Genomic DNA, 17,774 nt, shown 5'->3' with positions numbered 1-17,774 from the left:
CAAAAATGAGAAATCTGACAGCACAAACACGAGCAGTCGACAAAAAATTTGGGAAATTTTCATGGAGTCCAGCTCTGCAGTTCTATGAATCGAAAGTAGTTCCAGCGATTTACTTATGGGATGGCGGCAAACTTAACTCTGCCAGCTGAGTTCTGGACCCAGTTGGAAGGATTTCTATGGAAATCGGTTCTGGGCTTGCCTAAATCGGCTCCAATTCCAGCGATTAGGCGTGACCTTGGCTTAGCATCCCTAGCCTCTGTGGTGATGCAAAGTGCCTCCCAACTTTACAGAAAAATACTGATGCCAAATTCAATCCCTGTTTTCCAGATCGTAGCCTCTGAAATCAACAAAGGGTCCTGCAAACCTCTAACTGACTGGGTCAAGAAAATCCAAGCCAAATTAGAAGTAGCTTGCAATGAAAAAACCCTTATTTAATATCCGAGCCGAGTAAAAACTAAACTAGAACAAGAAGACTGGATCAACACACACGCTAAAATACAACTGTACAAATCCTTAAAGCACCTCCCTGCTTCTCACAACCAGTTAAAGGAGCCCTTAAAGTACTGTGAACAATTCCCAGAGAAAGACTTAAGAAAAACTTAAATGCGTGCTCGTCTGAACTTGCTCCACACAAGGGAAATTTTGGCTACCAGAGCGCTGTCGCCTACATCAAACTGTCGGTTGTGTGGAGTCCAGGATCAAGTAGAAACTCTGCCACCTCCTCATGTCGTGCCCAGCTCTAGCGCTCGAAAGTGAGCTTACATGACACCACTCATCGAGCAGCCGTCGATACTGGAGGAAGAAACCTGCTGGCTCAGGTTGATAGCAGGGGACTCAGCCAGATGGTCCAGGACAGCAGCCAAATTCTTGACTGTGGCCTTGAACAAAGCAAACGCGCCAGAAGTCCGTGCGCTTCCCGCTGTCCTCTTGTCTGGGTCCTTAGAAAACCAGGGAATTTCTTAAACCCAACGAAGTAACTCAACTAGAAGTGGTGTCGCTAATGTATCTTATGAACAGTAAAAAAATATTTCAATTAATGCAGGAACTCGACTTTTGTAAAAACCATACAGGTTAAAACAATAAAAAATAAAAATACAAAAAAAATATGAAACATGTGACCCTGTTCCGCTACAGGCTCCCCTTCCACGTTTACACTGTAGAGGATGAGTCACAGGGAGAGGTCCCACTGGATCCCATCCACCCACTTTATCCACGATAGGACCTCTCTCCAATATGTCTGCACCTTCGGGTAGTTCCATCACATGTGTATATGATCGCCCTTTTCACAGTGGCACTTCCAGCAATGGGGGGTCGTATCCCTCCCTTATCCTGGCTATCACTGGGAGGGTAATGGGGGGGGGGGGGTAATGCCACCTATGCAATAGTTTCAGGGCTAGGTGTCTATATTGAAGCGATCTAGTGGAGCAGTTAGCCTGTCTACACATGCGGGCCCACAACAGGTCCTCAATCTCCCAGCCCAGGTCCTGTCCCCACCTCACTCTTGCAGGAGGGGGTTCCCTTGGAGCTGCCAGGAGAAGCAGTCTATGCAATCTAGCTATCAGTCCCTTGGTTCCTTTCTGCGTGATCAGGAGCCTTTCAAAGTCTGTCGGCTCCCTCTGTAGATTCTCCCCTCCACCCCCAAGCGGTCTTTACCCCCTTGCATTGCAGGAAGAGAAAGGGTGACCGCTTGCTCAGACCCAAGGCCTCTTCCAGTCCCTTGTTCTCCCATCCCATAACTGTCCCGCCCTACTGAGTCCTCCAGCTTTGTACCAGGATGTAACGCCAAAGGCTCCTCGATTCCCATCCCTCAATGGGGGGGGGGGGGCAGATACAGCTCAAGGGCGATGGCCAAGTCGTAAGCCACCTATTATCGCCTCCTTCCAAACAGACCACAGGACCTCCAACACTGGATGCAGCAGGACACTCCACGGGACGTGGGTTTTAGGAACCCACAACCACTCGTCTAACGTGACTGGGACCAGTACCTCCTTGTCCATAACCACACATTGTTTCCCTGAACCTGGGGGAAAAATGATCCACCAGGGCTCTCAGCTGGGATGCCTTGAGTGCGTTGCTAGATCTGGGAAGCCTTCCCCCCCTACCCCTTCCTCCTTTTGGCCTTGTTAAAATCTCGTAGGAGATCCTATGTTCCATCACTAGTGCATATATGAACGGGGATTCCCCGACACGTACCCCTCCCTTGTGGAAAGGGACCTGATTTGTTTCCATTGACCACAACTCTGGCCGTGGGCTTTGGGTACAAGGCTGATATCCAACCCATCCACCTCCAGGGCCATTCCCAGGGATGAAAAAAACCTCCCCTTTGAAGGCCCAACTCACCCTGTCAAACACCTTCTCGGCGTCTAGGTATAGCAAGAGCACTCCCTCCTCCTGGACTGCCCTCGCGCACAGCACAAGGAGGGTTTTCCGCATATTGTCCGCTGCCTGCCTGTTTAACACTAACCCCACCTGGTCTGGGAGAATCAATCGGGGGAGACATGTCTCTAACCACGTCGCTAGGATCCTGGTGAAAACCTTTTTCGTCCACATTTAGAAGGGAGTTGGGCCTATATGAGGTGAATTCTGCAGGGTCTCTTCCTGGTTTTGGTATGACCTCAATCAGGGCCTGAAGAAACATAGGTGGTATTGTATCCTGCCCCACTATTAAATTAAACAGCTTAGCCAGAGGTTTTGGCAGCAATGTTTGGTATTGCTTGTATAAAACGGCCGTGAAGCCGTCTCCTCCCGGGGTCTTCCCTAATGGAAATTTGGGGAGCAATAACAATAGATCTATCAAGAGATTGGGGAGCAATGTGCCAAAATGCCATTGAGGCAAGGCGAGCAGAGGAAACATCCCTGAAAGGAAAGGTGTGCAGCCCTTGCAAATTCTTAAAAACCCCACTAGATCTGCAGGGAAAGTTCCTCCTTTTGCATACTCGACCTAAGAGAAATGCACTTGCCCCCAGGTTACTGGTGAAAAAATATTTACCAGTGCTTTTGGTAAAATGGTGCATGTCGCCATAAGCACACTTCATATTTGCTGCAATCCTTTCAAGCATGCACAGTGAAACCTGTATTTGCTATTCAGTGCAAACAAAGCGTGTTTGCAGTAAATGAAAAATAGGTTTCTAGCATCCCCATACTCTCCAGCAAGGTCAAGTATTGTGCAAATGGTACTCGCCCTGAATAAAAACCACTTGCCAATGCAAGTGGGCTAGTCGATTGTGCGAGGCCTGGGGATGGGGGTGTGGTTTCCTCCAACAATGCCCTATTATCCTCCCGAGAAGTCACCTGGGCTTACATCTTTTAGCAGAAGCGCAGTACTGAGAGTTCCTGTCTGTGCGTCCATTGGGATTAGTCCTTGGTCAGGGGTTGTTGGAAAAAGCCACGTTAGAATCCGAGGTAATGACCAAAATAACACAAGCTACATCACAAATGATTAAATTGAATTACAAATTTTGTAAATTCTCTATCCTTCCACTGGTGAAGTTCTACCTAGCAAAAGTGGTCCCAGTGCTACTCTATGGCCTGGAAGCTAAACCAGAACTTTGGTCTGCAAATTGGAAAAGCTTCGAGGGTCAACTATGCAAAAGAGCCTTGGGCCTTCTAAACTGCGCTTCTTTAAAAAGCTTAAGATTTGAGCTAGGTCTCAACTCGTTGAAATGCATGGCAGAATGGAAACTTATTTCCCTGTATCGAGAAATAATTACGAGTAAAGACTCTACGCTTTATGGAGATATAAGATATCAAAGCTTGCAAAATAAATCATCTCTTCTAACCTCATTAGGGGAAAAGGCAATGAAAGCACTGAGGAGAACAGATCTGGATGAAGAGACTCTGGTCCTAAACCCTCTCAAAGTAAAAAGAAAATTAGAACTTCGGGATTGGATCAAAACAATAGAGAAAGTAAGAGCAGACCCAATCCAAAGTGCTTTCTTGAAGGGAGAAAAGAAACTTGGGTGTCCCTCTCGCTACCTAATGAACTTCCCCAACAGGAAGTTGCGGTCAAACTTCCTCAGAATGAGACTAAACCTCGTCCACTGTGGGGCTGTCTTGGAAAAACGCAACCAAGGGGACATGGCAAAAAAACTGTGCTCAATTTGCATAAACCCTGCCAAACAAACATTAAGGCACCTACTAATGGACTGTGAAGGTTCATGGAAGATTCTTCCGAAATTTTGTGCGCAGAGAGGAAGGTATAATATCAGACTTCCTATGGGACAGAATCAGATCAGGTACCAATGCTGCATTGTCGTTTGCAGCAATTCAGGTGCTAATCAAATGCGAAATAATCATTTAACGTACAAAGGTTAAGGATAAATGCATCTAAACAAGCGCGCACATAGGAAACAGAAAACTTGGCAGGGTTGATAAAAAATAGGAAAACAATGTTGTAGCTCTCTTTTACTTGTTTTATGTTTCTGTATAAACTGTAATGTATGTTTTATTTTGTTTCTTTTTTATAAAGGCTTGTCGAGCCAAAACAAATAAATTAAAAAAAGCCACGTTTTGAGAGATTTGCGATGCTGGAGAATTTTGCAGGCATTCCCAGCAGATCCCGGGATCGAATTGCAGAAGGTGGGTGTGTGACGAGACAAATTGTTTAGCAGGTCCTCTCTTTTGGAACAAGTTGTGATTTGGGTCGGTTGATCAATTTGCTGCTCGAGGAGGGTGTGCCTCCGGATATGTGGAACTTTTCCGCTAGGTATGGTGGTGTGCTACTGGTGACTGCTTTGTAGATGATACATACATTCTTCAGCAGTATCCTGGCTTGGAGAGGAAGCCAATGTGCTTCACGTAGGATGGGGGTGATTAAGTCAAATTACTGTGCGCCCAAAATAAGATGTGCTGCAGCATGGTGGACTGCTTTTAGGGTAGCCAAGTGAGCAGCTGGTAGGCGAGCATTCCACCCATCGATGTGCAAGACTACATTCTGGAAGTCCTTTGGTGGATGATGAGTTTGATTTTACGACGGCTGGAGCTTTGGAGCCAGGCCGTTTGGGCCTTGGTGGCTATGTGCTTATGGAAGGGCTGGCTGCAGTCCGTGGTGAAGCCTAAGGATTTAGATGAATGCTAGAGTTGTGGATCAAATCCTTCTAGGTGAATATCATTGGGCCATTGTAGAACAAATTGTTGTTTAGCTGGGGGACCGTTGAGAACAAATTTGGTCTCGGATGGGTTAAGTTTGAGCTAAGCAGTTGACATCCAGGACTGGAGTATGGCTAGGTATTTGCGGAGGCCACCAATGTCCTGTGCTATTTTTACTCTAGTGTGCAACTGAGTATCGTCCGCGTATTGCTGGATTATCTGGATCATTGGGAGTATTCCCAGAGGCTCCATGTAAAGGTTAAAAGGGATCACAGAGTACAGAGCCTTGGAGGACTGGGAGTTGGTTAGAACGCAACATGTTCATCTGGACGGCCTGTTGTCTACCCGAGAGGTAGGAGGTACACCAATTCAGGACAGTACCAGAGAATACCATACGGTCATCGAGGAGCGAGTGGAAGATGCAGTGGTCAGCTGTGTCCACTGTTTAGCATGTGGTGTTTGAGCCCTGGATTTGTGTGTCAAGATGCGGTTTTGGGTGTGGTGTAGGATGATTTTGCGCGGTAGATTTTACCTTACCTTACCTTGCCCAACCATCCTCCCAATAACGTGGAACCATGTTCACTTTGAAAACATTATTGTTGGGCATGTTCAGTTCTTTATCTCCAAGCATGTCAGGAGTTGCATTTGGGCACCCTCGCCAGGTTTGAGAATAGCTTAACTGATGAAAAAGGACTGCCAAGCACATGCAGCAGGAGAGTGAACAAGAAGGAAGAACAGACATGGCAAATGAGGAAAAGGAGCCATAGATATTAAACCGCAAGGGATGGGAACCATGAACCAGACAGACATTCTAAAATCCCTCCAAGGGTGTTCACAGATTGGACATAACTGCCCAGAGAAAAGAGGGAAAATCAGTGCATTTGCAAGTTCCTAAGTTACTGTAACACAGACCACACACACACACTTAAAAATATCAGTAGGCCTGCTCCTGGAAGAAGAGCCCCGCAAAGCTCAGAAGAGGGGTGAGGGGAAGATGAGCCCCCTAGAGACCAGAAGAAGGGGACCCCTAAACCAAGAGAAGGGCACAGTGAAAAGTAGCAGAGTGACTTTGAAACCCACAAGAGGGGACATGTAACACAAGTTATAAGCCCCATGAACCCAGAACAGGTGTAGTTACTAATGTAGTCTAGTACTTAGTTTACCTACTGTGGTAAGTCGGGATGAGTCGGATAAAGGGGTGGCATTTTACACAACACTTTTATTGAAATAATTAGGAAAAGACTTTTCCTTTTATACTAAAAGGGTTTTTCCTACCTAATAGAACTCTAACTAGGGTGCTCGTCGTCGGGGATGGTTTGTCCAAAGCAAAAACTCTGTCCTGTGTCCAAAGAAATTACCCACTTCTGACCCTACTACTAATCGAAAAGGATTTGGAAAACAAAAAGGGGCTCGGGAGAATGACTCCCTTCTGTCTTGGCCTGCTCCGCGGTGGTGACTGATCTTCTTATGGTTTCTTGTAACTGTTCTGATTACCCCCTGCTGATCCTCGAAGGGACTTCTTAAGTCTTTCACAATTGTCCAATGACTATTGGCTCTCAATGTCCAAAACGCTTCTTGCCTTAACTATTGTTCATATATTCTCTCTAGCGACTTTGGTCTTTCCAAGTGTCCAATACACTGTTCTTCTCACTATTAGGATAAGGGAGGTAACTGCCTTAGTACTCTTGGCTTTTCTTAGGGTTTCCCCACTCACTGTGACGAGTGAGGTCACTCCCGTGGATCTCTTGGCATTTCTTATAATTTTCACAATTACTGTGAAGAGGGAGATTACCCCTGCAGGCCTCTTGACTTCTTAGGATTTTTCACAATCACTGTGATGAAGATTGCTCCCATACCGCTCTTGCTTTTACTTCTCTTTTGGCCTTCACAATTACTGCAATTGCTGTGACAAGGGAGTTCACGCCCTTAAAACTCTTGCCTTTTCTTATCACTCCTGTTACCTCTGACTCTTTGAATGTGCATCACCGGTTCTTCCTCGGGTCGTGGGTTGGCTTCTTTCCCATAGACGCTCTCGGCGTTTCTATTCTCACCTACTCGTCCTGTTCTGTGGCTCCGCAGAGCCTTTGGTTTGGCGGTTTTGGTGCGGTTTGCAGGCCATATGGTCCCGATCACTGAGGTCACGCCACTGTGCGAGTTATCCCAAGCTTCCAATGAGTCGGCCCTTCGCCGGCTCCCGGATTGCTTCTACTTCATCCCCTGGACTGAGGACCAGCTTCTTCTCATTGAATTATCTTCCCCATGTTTGAGTTTCCCGGGCTCTGCTGGCTGACACTGGCTTCTCCCTTCAGCAAGTCCTTCCTCTGGGTTTTTCCTCTGTTGCGGGTTCCTCCCCAGCAGAGGATTAGAGTTCTTCCTTTGTTTGCAAGAGAGATCATTTATGCCTCCTTGAGCTCCAACTCTTCCCAGTACTGGCTATCTTCGCTGAAGTAGTAGTTGTTACTGCTCCTTAAATCTTCTTCTCAGTGCTATTGGGTTTCAACCTATGGTCATTCTTCATGTCTCTTTTTACGCTTCCTCTTCTTGGTGGTTTCAGGTCTTGGGTCAAGTAAAAGAAGAGAACTTACAATAGCAAACAGTAATTTCTTCAGGTTGGACTTCTTGTGACAAGGCAGGTCTTGAATTTTTATAAGATGGAGGATTAGGAAGTTCCTTCGCGGAATCAGAGTCCATGGTTCAAAATTAAGATTGGAGAAGCAGGAGCTAAAAGCAGCTTCTGTGTATTGTAAGGGTCATGGTGATTATTAGAAACTTTTCACGTGAAAAAAGGAACATACTCTCCCAATAGGAGGTTCCCTGACACAACTGAAATAACTAGTGTCAGAATATCCAAAGCAAAAGTTTCAATATCCAATGCCGAAATCTGCATACAAGAAGGAGCACCTGGTATTCCCTAATCTACCCAGGTATCAATACATCTCCAAAAACAAAATTGATCATGGCGATTCCGAATAATGAGTTACCCACTCAAATCTATTTCCTCTCTCTCAGAAATTGGATCCAATATAATTCATGTATCAAGACCGGTGCTATTTAAAACTTACAAACAAATCCATATATTTGAGTTCCACAGGAATACAAATCTAGTACATTACATGTGCATAAGATTCATGATTTCAAAAGTGACTCGTACACGTGATACAGACCCTCTTGCTTTATTGGTACTATCTAAGTCTGTCTGCCCTCCTCACAAATTATGCAGTGTTTGTTAAACACTGCCATATTAACAAATTGTGAGGATTTCCTGTGATCCTGTGTCTATAATACCAACATAAATCTAATATTAAAAGGGGGTCCTATCCGAATATCGTTTATCATTAGGCACTAATGCTCTACATTTCTTTCTTACCCCACAATGGGACACCTATCGTGCATTTTTCTTGTGTACGTCTGGCTGGTTGTCGCATGGCATTATTGTCCATGCTCTTCTGTTATTTCTGTAATTGTTCCACATGGGTTTAAACTAGGGATCTGAACCCTGCAGCCAGCTAATGATCCATATAATGAACTGGATGCACAAAATATTACCTAATTGTCATCCTTGTTCTTTCAACAAGCATCTTGCTTATCTTCTTTTGGTTTTTAATGAAACGCACCACACAGGTTACTACTCTGTTGGGTGAATAATATATGTAAATATAAGCGCATGCTGTCCTCATTGGTAATTAGACTGTGGCACCATACTGTTACATAGGATTAAAAAGGCTCACCTTTTGGTAACAGGTGGTTGGCATATCACATAGCCTGTGGTTACCATTACTGGGTTGCCTGTGTGTCAAACAAACCAGACAGGTTGAATCGGGGCTCAGAATCGTACTGCACTTGTACTGGTGCAGAGGCAGAAATTGATATATGCCCTTGCTGCTGGTTGGGTTCAAATTCAGAATGTCATGGTTTGAGTCAAGAACATCTTCTGGTGATTCTTTCCGTGGGAGTACTCCTTGGAGGACCAGATACAGACTGCAATAATCTCTTGTGTCTAAGCTTTGGCAAGTTGCCACATTTGTACCTTTACGGTTTTCACTTACCCCTGCAGCTGTTCCTGCGTGTCCTTAAGCATCCGTGTTTTACATACATACTGTCTCTTACTTCTTTCAGAGTACCAGTAAAGGTAGCGATTCCACTTGGAGCCTTTTGCTTGAGGGCACCATGCAAGAATATTATGTGATCCAAATCGACCGTGCCTCCCTGGGGAAACTGTTTGGCTTGGTCATCGTGGGTATAATAGTGACATTTATCCAGGAACCTATGCTTTGGGAGAGTAATGTGTGTGCATGAAGCGGGCTGGATTTCCTCTCGGAGGAAGCAGCACTTTTCTATACTGACTAGTCCCCATACTCGCCGGGAACACATGGAATGTCTTATTGAGGAGTTTGTCAGTGCTGCTTTCCGTCAGCGACGAGAGCAACTGCGCTCACAGACTGTAGCTTCTCTATTCAGAGTTACGCATGAATCCACATGAGCACCGCTCCTCCTCCTTTATCTTTAACTCGGATACACATTAAAGGGTTGTTTAGATTGACGTCAGGCTGGTTACCTTCCCTCCTTGTTTACATACTATTAACTAGAGTTGATTATTCCCAGACTGTTCCGGATCCTTATTCTGTTACCAGAGACAACACAGCAAAACAAGACCTAATACCATGATACATAGCCAAGCAATTAACTGCGCTCTACAACCTAAGCCTTGTTGGTGGTTCTTCTGTGGCTGCTTTACCTACTTCCCCGAATCCCTGGGCCTATCTGCCAGCAATCCATTTCTTCAGACTAACCATCTTACCATGGGCCGTTTGGAGGGTTGGAGGGGGGGGTCGCTGGGAGTTGCATCAGCGACCCCCCCCCCCCCCTCACCCCACCCCGGGTTTTCTCGCATCATGTCTCTTTAAAAGCGCAAAGCTGGTTTTTGACACACTGTGACCAATCCCTGTAAACCTCTTGGGGGGAGTGTGGGGTGGGCCAGGGTATCATCCCCACATCACCCCAGGACCCTGTATCACATCATTAATGGAGGTGCGGCCCCATTGATCCCTGTCCTGAAAACTTGGGCAAGGCAGGTCACGTTGTCCGAGTAGGAGCTTTTAAAAGTGCCCAAGGTATTTCACTTGAAATTTCTCTTGTTAGAAAACCTGTGAGGTGCAGGTATATTATTGATTTTTAATTCTGGGCCCAGCAACTAATATACAACATTAGGAGCTATGTACTAGAATGAGGAACCAGTGCCTCCTTGGTTACATCTAGATCTCGGCCACAGAGGTTCAACCCACTTAGTGAAGTAAAGCTCCTTGATAAGCTTCCTCGTGCTTGCCCTTGGTGCTTAAAGCAATGCTTGCCTTTGGTGCTTAAAGCACTCTGCCGTGACGAGTGTAAAACAAATATTCTTTCTCTCCTACGTCATACTCTGCCATGATCCAGGTATGCTGCAACACTATCAAACCTACTTGGTATGTAACGCAAGCGCAAAAAAGGAGTGCTTCACACTATTACACTAATATATTCTAGTGCAGCAATTGCTGCCCAATAATTAAGGCATAAGAAATCTGAAAATTCTATTGCTAATAACAGACATTATTGGAAAGATTTGTTATTAAAGCATAAATACGATTCAGCCTACTTCCATTATTTTTTCCGTAGAGAAAAAGTGCAAAATTGGTAAAGCGTTGACTTAATTAGGTGACGGGTTTGGGGTTATTTAGTTCGGTAGTTTTTGAAATACTTGACGTGGAAGTCTGTTCTCCCCCCCCCCCCCCCCCCTTGCTCCCCAAAAAATAGCTATATCTCATGATACTTTGCAGCAGAGAGGCGTTTCAGAAATGAAAAGTTGCCATTTTTCTTTGGTGCAATACGAGCGATTACTGGGGTAATGCGAAAACAAAAGTGCTCAAAAAGCTATTTGGAGGAGGGAAAAGGATGCAGTTGCATTAGGCTGGAGGTGTGGAAGGGGAAAAGAGAATATTATGTGAAATTGGAGAGTTTGGGGGGAGCCAGTTAGTTTGAACGTTTTCGGAATAGCGGGGGAATCTCGCGAGATTCCTACGGCTGCAATGCAAGACAGGCTCAGAAAAGAAAATGCGTCACACGAAAATAAGAGTGAAAGGGGGTAATGGAAGAAGGCCAGGGAGGGAAAAAGCAGCTGAGGGGAATGGGGGAGGAGGGGCACATGGATAGAAGAGGGTGTGCACTTGTTGAGTGTCTTAGAGGACTGGTAAGAGTTTTAGATTTAAAATAAATGTTTTTCGATTATCGGGGGAATACCGCGGCAATGGGTAGTTCACGGACATTATCCTAGGAATCCCGTGGGGTACGGAAGAGCGTGATAACATTTTTTTACACCTGTAGTGATCACATCTAGTAGGTGGGGTGAGGTTGTTCTTTGTGTCACTGGCCATGACCAAACACCATGGCTAGTAGAGTCCACCAAAGAAACCTATTGGTGCAACATGTACGGTGGGCATGGCAAAACGTTGTGGCAACTGGCCATGGCCGAAGTCCATGGCTAGTCGGCCCCAAAGAAACTGTGTTGCCATCATTGTGATCATACGCTGTGCAGCACAGGGCACAAAGTTGTGGTGGACTTGCTTCAGATTCTAGTGCTGAATTTCAAGAGTTTTGTTGCATTAAATCTGATCACCTTGACTCTCTTGACAAATGTTCTTTCGATGAATATATTCTTGCGCATCATTTGAATTGTTAATAACTTTTGACTTGCATGACGAATTTGGCTGTAATTTGCAAACCGGTTTGTCACGGGCCCCCCGTCCATGGCCCTCCTCCCCCCTTAGACTGGACATTTTGGGAAAGATTTGTTAAAAAAATGAAAAAAGTTATCAAAGCACAAAAACGCAGTTTTTTCTGCCTTCTCCCATTCATTTTCCCATAGAGGAAAAAAACAAAATTTCTGCGTACAACAAAAATCGCTGGACTGAATTGCATCAGGTATGAAACAACTTGGTAACAAAGCTTTGATTTCAATTTCCGGGAAGGGTCTGCGGTTATTCCGTCCAGTAGTTCAAATATTTGACAGAGAAGGGGGTAAACCCTTCTCCCATAAAGGATCACTACATTTTTCCCATGGTACTTCGCAGCAGTCTTTTCAGAAATGAAAAAGGTGTCTTTTTTTTTTTTTTTTCTTTTTCTCCTTTTTTTGTTTGATGCAAGAGATAATCAGGGTTATTACAGGTATAACCAGGGTTAGCCGAAAATGTAAAGTGGAAAAAATGTCATTTGGAGGTGGAAAAGTGATGACATGGCATCAGGCTTGAGGTTGGGAGGAGGAAAGAGGACACCATGAGAAATTTGAGTTTTGCAGAGGCTGGAGAGCAAGCAAGTTCAGCACTCAAACGTTTTTGCATAACGGGTTATACTGGAGATAACTGCGGTTTTATAGAAGAAACCAGTTAAATGAGAGCAATACAAAAGTGGAATTTTACAGCTACAGTGAGGCGGGGGTTAATGGGTGCGGCCGAAGCAAATGGGTACTGTTACTTTAAGGAACAAATGGTGCAATACGGAAAGCAGACACAGCTGAAGGCTATGTCTAGTGGGCCCCAACAAAGCCTATTGGGACAACATGTGAAGGGTGCAATATGGAAAGTCCACATGGCCATTGGGCCCAAGATAAACCTAGTGGTGTGGCCGTGGCTAGTGGGCCTGTTTAGGGAAACCGATTGAAGCAATATGTAGAGAGGCCACGGGTGAAGGCCGTGGGCATTAGCCATGGCCGAAGGCCATTGTTTGTCGGATCGGAAGAAAGCTATTGGGGTAACATATATAAAGGGACCACAGCAATGATCCTGGGCGAAGGCCATGGCTAATGAGTAAGAAAGTGAGGTAGTATTAAAAAATATACAGTGGGCAGTGCACAGCGGAAGGTCCTGGTCTAGTGGGCACGAAAGGGCTGTGGCCACCTAGTGGGTCCAAAAGAAACATATTGGAGGAACATGTACAGTGGACACGGCCAAAGGCCATATCTAGTGGGCTGTAAAACAAATATGGAATAACAAAACCTTTGAAATTCACTGAAAAATCGTTAGTTAAGGTGCAGTTAAGCTGCACAGATTTAACTCCACAAAACACTTGAATGTAGCAGATGTGGGACGTCCTGACCAGCTTAACTCTGCCCGTTACAAAGCCCATGAGCACATACATGTTATAAGAGAAGGCATTCACAATGACATACAATATGGGGGACATCAATTGGAGCGTGCCGAGTTAAGCTGGTTATGACTTCCCACATCTGCTGAATTTCAAGAGTTTTGTGGCGATAAATCTGTGCTACTTAACTGCACCTTAAATATGTTTTTCCAATATATATATATATATATATATATATATATATATATATATATATATATATGAATATTATAGTGCGCCTGTCGCTGCACTATAGTTGAATATTGAGACACAAAAATTGAATTGCTGAGAAAATTACAGATTGGGCCAATATTTTACAAAGTTTGTCAGATTGTCCCCCCTCCCCCTGAGTTAAACTTTTTTTTTAAAAAAGTTATTAAAGTAAGAAAACATTGTTTTGTTCGATGAGAGATGACCACGGATATAACTGGAATATCCAGGTTCCACTTGGAGGAGGAAAAAGGATGAAATGGCATCGGGCTAATCATGGGACGTGGGAAAGGACACCATGTCAGTTTGTTAGCATTTAAAAAGGATGTTCCTGTAGTTTGTTCTACAGTTCTCTCATGGTGGAGGCACATTTCTTAAGGGATTTCATACACAAAGCAAGTGCATCACTCATACTGGTACAGCACCTTCTTAGCCCCGTAATGCCCTCAATAGAACTCTGGGATGCTCATTGAGGGGTGAAACATGCTCCCCTCTATTTCTTCCTACTAACCGATTCCCATCACACTGTATGTATTTACGTATGACATGTATTAAGTACACATATAGCTTGAAAGCAACGGAGCCCTAGACGTAGTGTATATGGGGAATGCACCTTTGGGGTGACAAGTAAGGGCGTAGGGCTGGATATTGCCTTCCATATTAGGGGTAGATTCGCCACACTTGTAAAACCGTGTATTCCTAGAGTATCTTACCACCAGGTACCCACCTAGCATGTAGTAACATGAACCAAGAGATGCATTTAAAACCTAAAGGTCTACTGTTCTCGCTTCAGCCAAAGAAATGTGCAGTAATTTGTGTGTTTAGAAGGCTTTTGCATCAAATAAATAAGTAAAGTATGCCATTACGATAATGTGCAGTAAGGTGAGGAATTATTTTCAAATCTAGTCACGGACATCTGATTTTTGGCACAATCATCCCTCTAATAATTAATTGGTTTAAAATAACTTGTAGTGGTATTCAGGCAAACAGTACTAAAATGTACATCTAATCAACAAGTATTATAGATTAGATAATTTCACATCCATATTGCCTTTTATCTTTCCTGTAATTTTGAACTGCATTTCTTTTTCACAATTACAGATATCTGCCATTTTGCTGGAAAATGTCAGCAAAGCATGCAGCTGTCCACGCAAAATGGATTGTAGGAAAAGTCATAGGAACCAAAATGCCACAAACTGCTAAGGTTCGAGTAACCAGGCTTGTGTTGGACCCCTATTTACTTAAGGTAAGTTCAATTATAATATTATTTTACTTTTGTTAATTTGTGTTAGGCTTACATACGTTCCGGGATTGAAGGAATGTGTATTAGTAGACCATTAACTCTGACATTACCTCATGTAGTCCGTTGGCAAGTAGAAACGCTATTAGTTGTGTTGAGCCTTAGGCTACTTTTAGTGGGCATAGCAAACCTGTGGATAGAATGTCGACTGGGGCCAGCTTTGACCCTGCCTTAGGATCGAGAGGAAGGCAGAAACCGCTAGGTGGGGCATATCACTGGATTGGTCATTGTTGTCTTTGGTCTCCACTATTGAAATCCCAGCATTGCGATTTGATTGTGGGGGCCAAGGTTTGTTTGTGTGTATTTTGAGGATATTCATTGGTGGGTGGGAAAGCCATTGGGTTTTGGAGAATCCGAAGGCGAGACCAATAGCATTGCTGAAATATTTGTCAGAGATGGTGAGCGGGAGACACTTGGTGATTAAGTCCCTCGCAACAAACTATTGAGTGCAATACCTAAAAAGGGCTTCTAGACTCTGGGAGAAAGCAGGAAAACTGGGAGTGGGTCTGGAATGTGAGTAGCACATGAAGAGCCTTCGCAGAAGGCAGGGATAGGCCTTTCTGTTTGAATGCTACTAGCCTGGTTAGAATGAATGTCACTCGCCACCTCAGTTGCTCATACAACACAGCACAAAACTTCTTATTCTCACTAAGTCAATTATCATGCATCAGTTGCTAGTGGCAAAAAAACATTCTGAGCTGCGTGGAAAGGTATTGTTTGGATTCTTCTGTCTCATAGATTATGGATGGCCTCCGATAAATCGGTTTAAGAACTTTTGCAAAACAAAGGGGGTTCTGGGAGTCTCTCTACCAGCACAAACACAGCCCATTGACCTGTTCTTGGGTGGATGGCCCCCGGGAGAGTCTCAACCAAGTCTTTAGCTCACTGTCCCCAGAACGTTTGGGTTGGCCAAACGTAAAGATTTTTTCTTTATTGAATAGGTGTGTGAGGAGGCTTAGGACTTACGAAGACGACGGCATTGATAAACTCAGCTGACCGATTCATTGGTCATTGCCTCTTCCCTGAGACGCCCTATCGTACAAAGCTTGGAAGATGCATCTTTATTGAACGCCTGGTAGGAACCATGCTTCGTATTGACACGTCCAGACCACTGTTTAAGATCTTTACTTATTTATTTATAGGATTTATCCATCTACATCCTTAGAACCTGAGAACAGAGGGAAGACTTGTTTAGCTATAACGTACGTGTTCCATGTGTCATTGTTCAGTCTGGCCACATTATATTCCTGTGCTGAAGCTCGGTGCTAATCTGATACAGTATATATCCTTTACATGCTTTATATCTACTTAAAAGTATATTTTTCAGTAAGTGTACTGTGTGGACCAGGGGTCAACATTTCAAAGTTGAAAGCCACTAGCGAACCATGTCACTCGCCCCCTAAGTGTTCCACATGCACATAGAACAGTACTACTTACTCGCCAAGGATCAATTGTCACTAGCCAATGGCTAGTGTAGAGTCCACAATTTGAGGCCTGGTGTGGACAAAGCTTTGTGTGCCTGTGGGTTGTGGGGTAGGTGAGAAGGAGGCGGACAAAGAGGTGGCATTTCTACATATGATTTTATTCAAATAATAAACAAAAGGCCCATCTTTCCCTACCTAACTGGGGATTTCCTTGCCTAACTTGAATCTAACTAGGGTGCATGTAGTCGGTGATCTAGTCCAAATCAAAATAGTCTGGCCTCCGTCCAAAAACTACCCTACCACTAAAGATTGTATCATTAAAAAAAGGGGGGTTACAGGAGAATGACTCCCTTCTCTGGGAAAGGCCTTCTCAGCCTTAATAGTCTATCTTGAAAGAGTTCCTTGTGACCTAGTTGCTTCTTTCAGGTATCCCTTGGCTTGACTCATTTATTGCTCCCCACTCCAGGTTCTTGGCCTTTATTACTCTGAATTTCTTTTGCTTCAATATCTCTCTCCCTCACTTGTACTTGTTGTAAACTTTCTCATTCCACACCGACCAGTTTCTTTTACCACTTCATTATCTTCTAAATACTTCTCTTCATGTGAACCATCATGCAGGCTATTCTGTTCCTCTTTGCTTGGTCTTCCCAATCACTGAGACGAGTATTCTGTCTTTTGACTTTCTTCACTATCTTTTCTGCTGTTGTAAACACTGGGGCGAGTATGAGGAGCCCCTTGGAATTAGTTGTATGTTCTGTGGCTTTCACAGTTACTGAGACAAGTATGATGAGTATGATTCTCTCAGTATTCATTATAATCCTTCCTGCTTTTATTGTTACTGAGACAAGTATGAGGTCTCTGTAATCATTACACTCGTTTCTACTGTTATAGTTTCTAGGATGAGTATGATGAATCTCTCGGTATTCGTGATACTGTTTAGCGCTGGCCCGTGGCCACTCCCGGGTCTCCCGCCGTTCCCGTTCTAGCTTGTCAGGTTGCAGTCACTGGTCCTTCCTGTGAGCTCGGGATCACGCTGTCTTGATTAACTTTTCCCTTCCTTCCCTGCTTTGGTCTATGCGAAGTATTCTGCTGGATTGTCTCGGCGTCGTTGTCGGACCACGAGGTCCACCTCCATAAGGTAATATCACCACCTGGCAATGCTTGCCACACACACGAGTCAGCTCCCTGCCGGGTCCTGTTCTGCTTTCCTCCTTCGTTCTCCATGTCCTCTCGACCGAGAACTTCCCGGAACGCCCTGGCTTATCTCTTAGGTTCTGACTTTACCTGCTTGATGAACACGACTCACTAATGCAAGTTCTTTTTTGCTTTATATGCATTTGAGCTGGGTCCTCTTCAGCTGAGGATCTTTGTCCTTCTATTTCTCTGGACTATTCTTTCTTACTGTGTACTATTCTTTCTTATTCTATAGTTCCCATTCTTGCCGGTATTCTCCATTTGACATAGAGGAGTTGTATTTACAATAGCACACAGTGGTCTGTCCAGGTGGTGTCTTTTGAGGCAGTGACGGTCCATACGGTTGTGTGAATGCAACCTTTTACACTGTTCGAAAAAAGAAGGAATTAAAAACATCACAACATTAATTT

General features: G+C 44.4%; 1 protein-coding gene across 1 annotated transcript in view; it reads left to right on the top strand.

The window, feature by feature from the left end:
* The window catches only part of MRPS17 (mitochondrial ribosomal protein S17), a 179,529-nt gene that overhangs the window by 60,541 nt on the left and 101,214 nt on the right, over window positions 1–17,774 (top strand). Inside the window, exon 3 of the mRNA XM_069614880.1 lies at window positions 14,548–14,692. Coding sequence (XP_069470981.1) covers window positions 14,548–14,692 — 145 coding nt within the window. The remainder of the gene's footprint in view (window positions 1–14,547; window positions 14,693–17,774) is intronic.

Source organism: Ambystoma mexicanum, chromosome 9 (genome assembly GCF_040938575.1).
Source record: "Ambystoma mexicanum isolate Mex_15411 chromosome 9, UKY_AmexF1_1, whole genome shotgun sequence".
Classification (NCBI taxonomy): Eukaryota; Metazoa; Chordata; class Amphibia; order Caudata; family Ambystomatidae; genus Ambystoma; species Ambystoma mexicanum.
The sequence above is the reverse complement of the archived record's forward strand: the minus strand, read 5'-3'. Positions and strand labels throughout refer to the sequence as shown.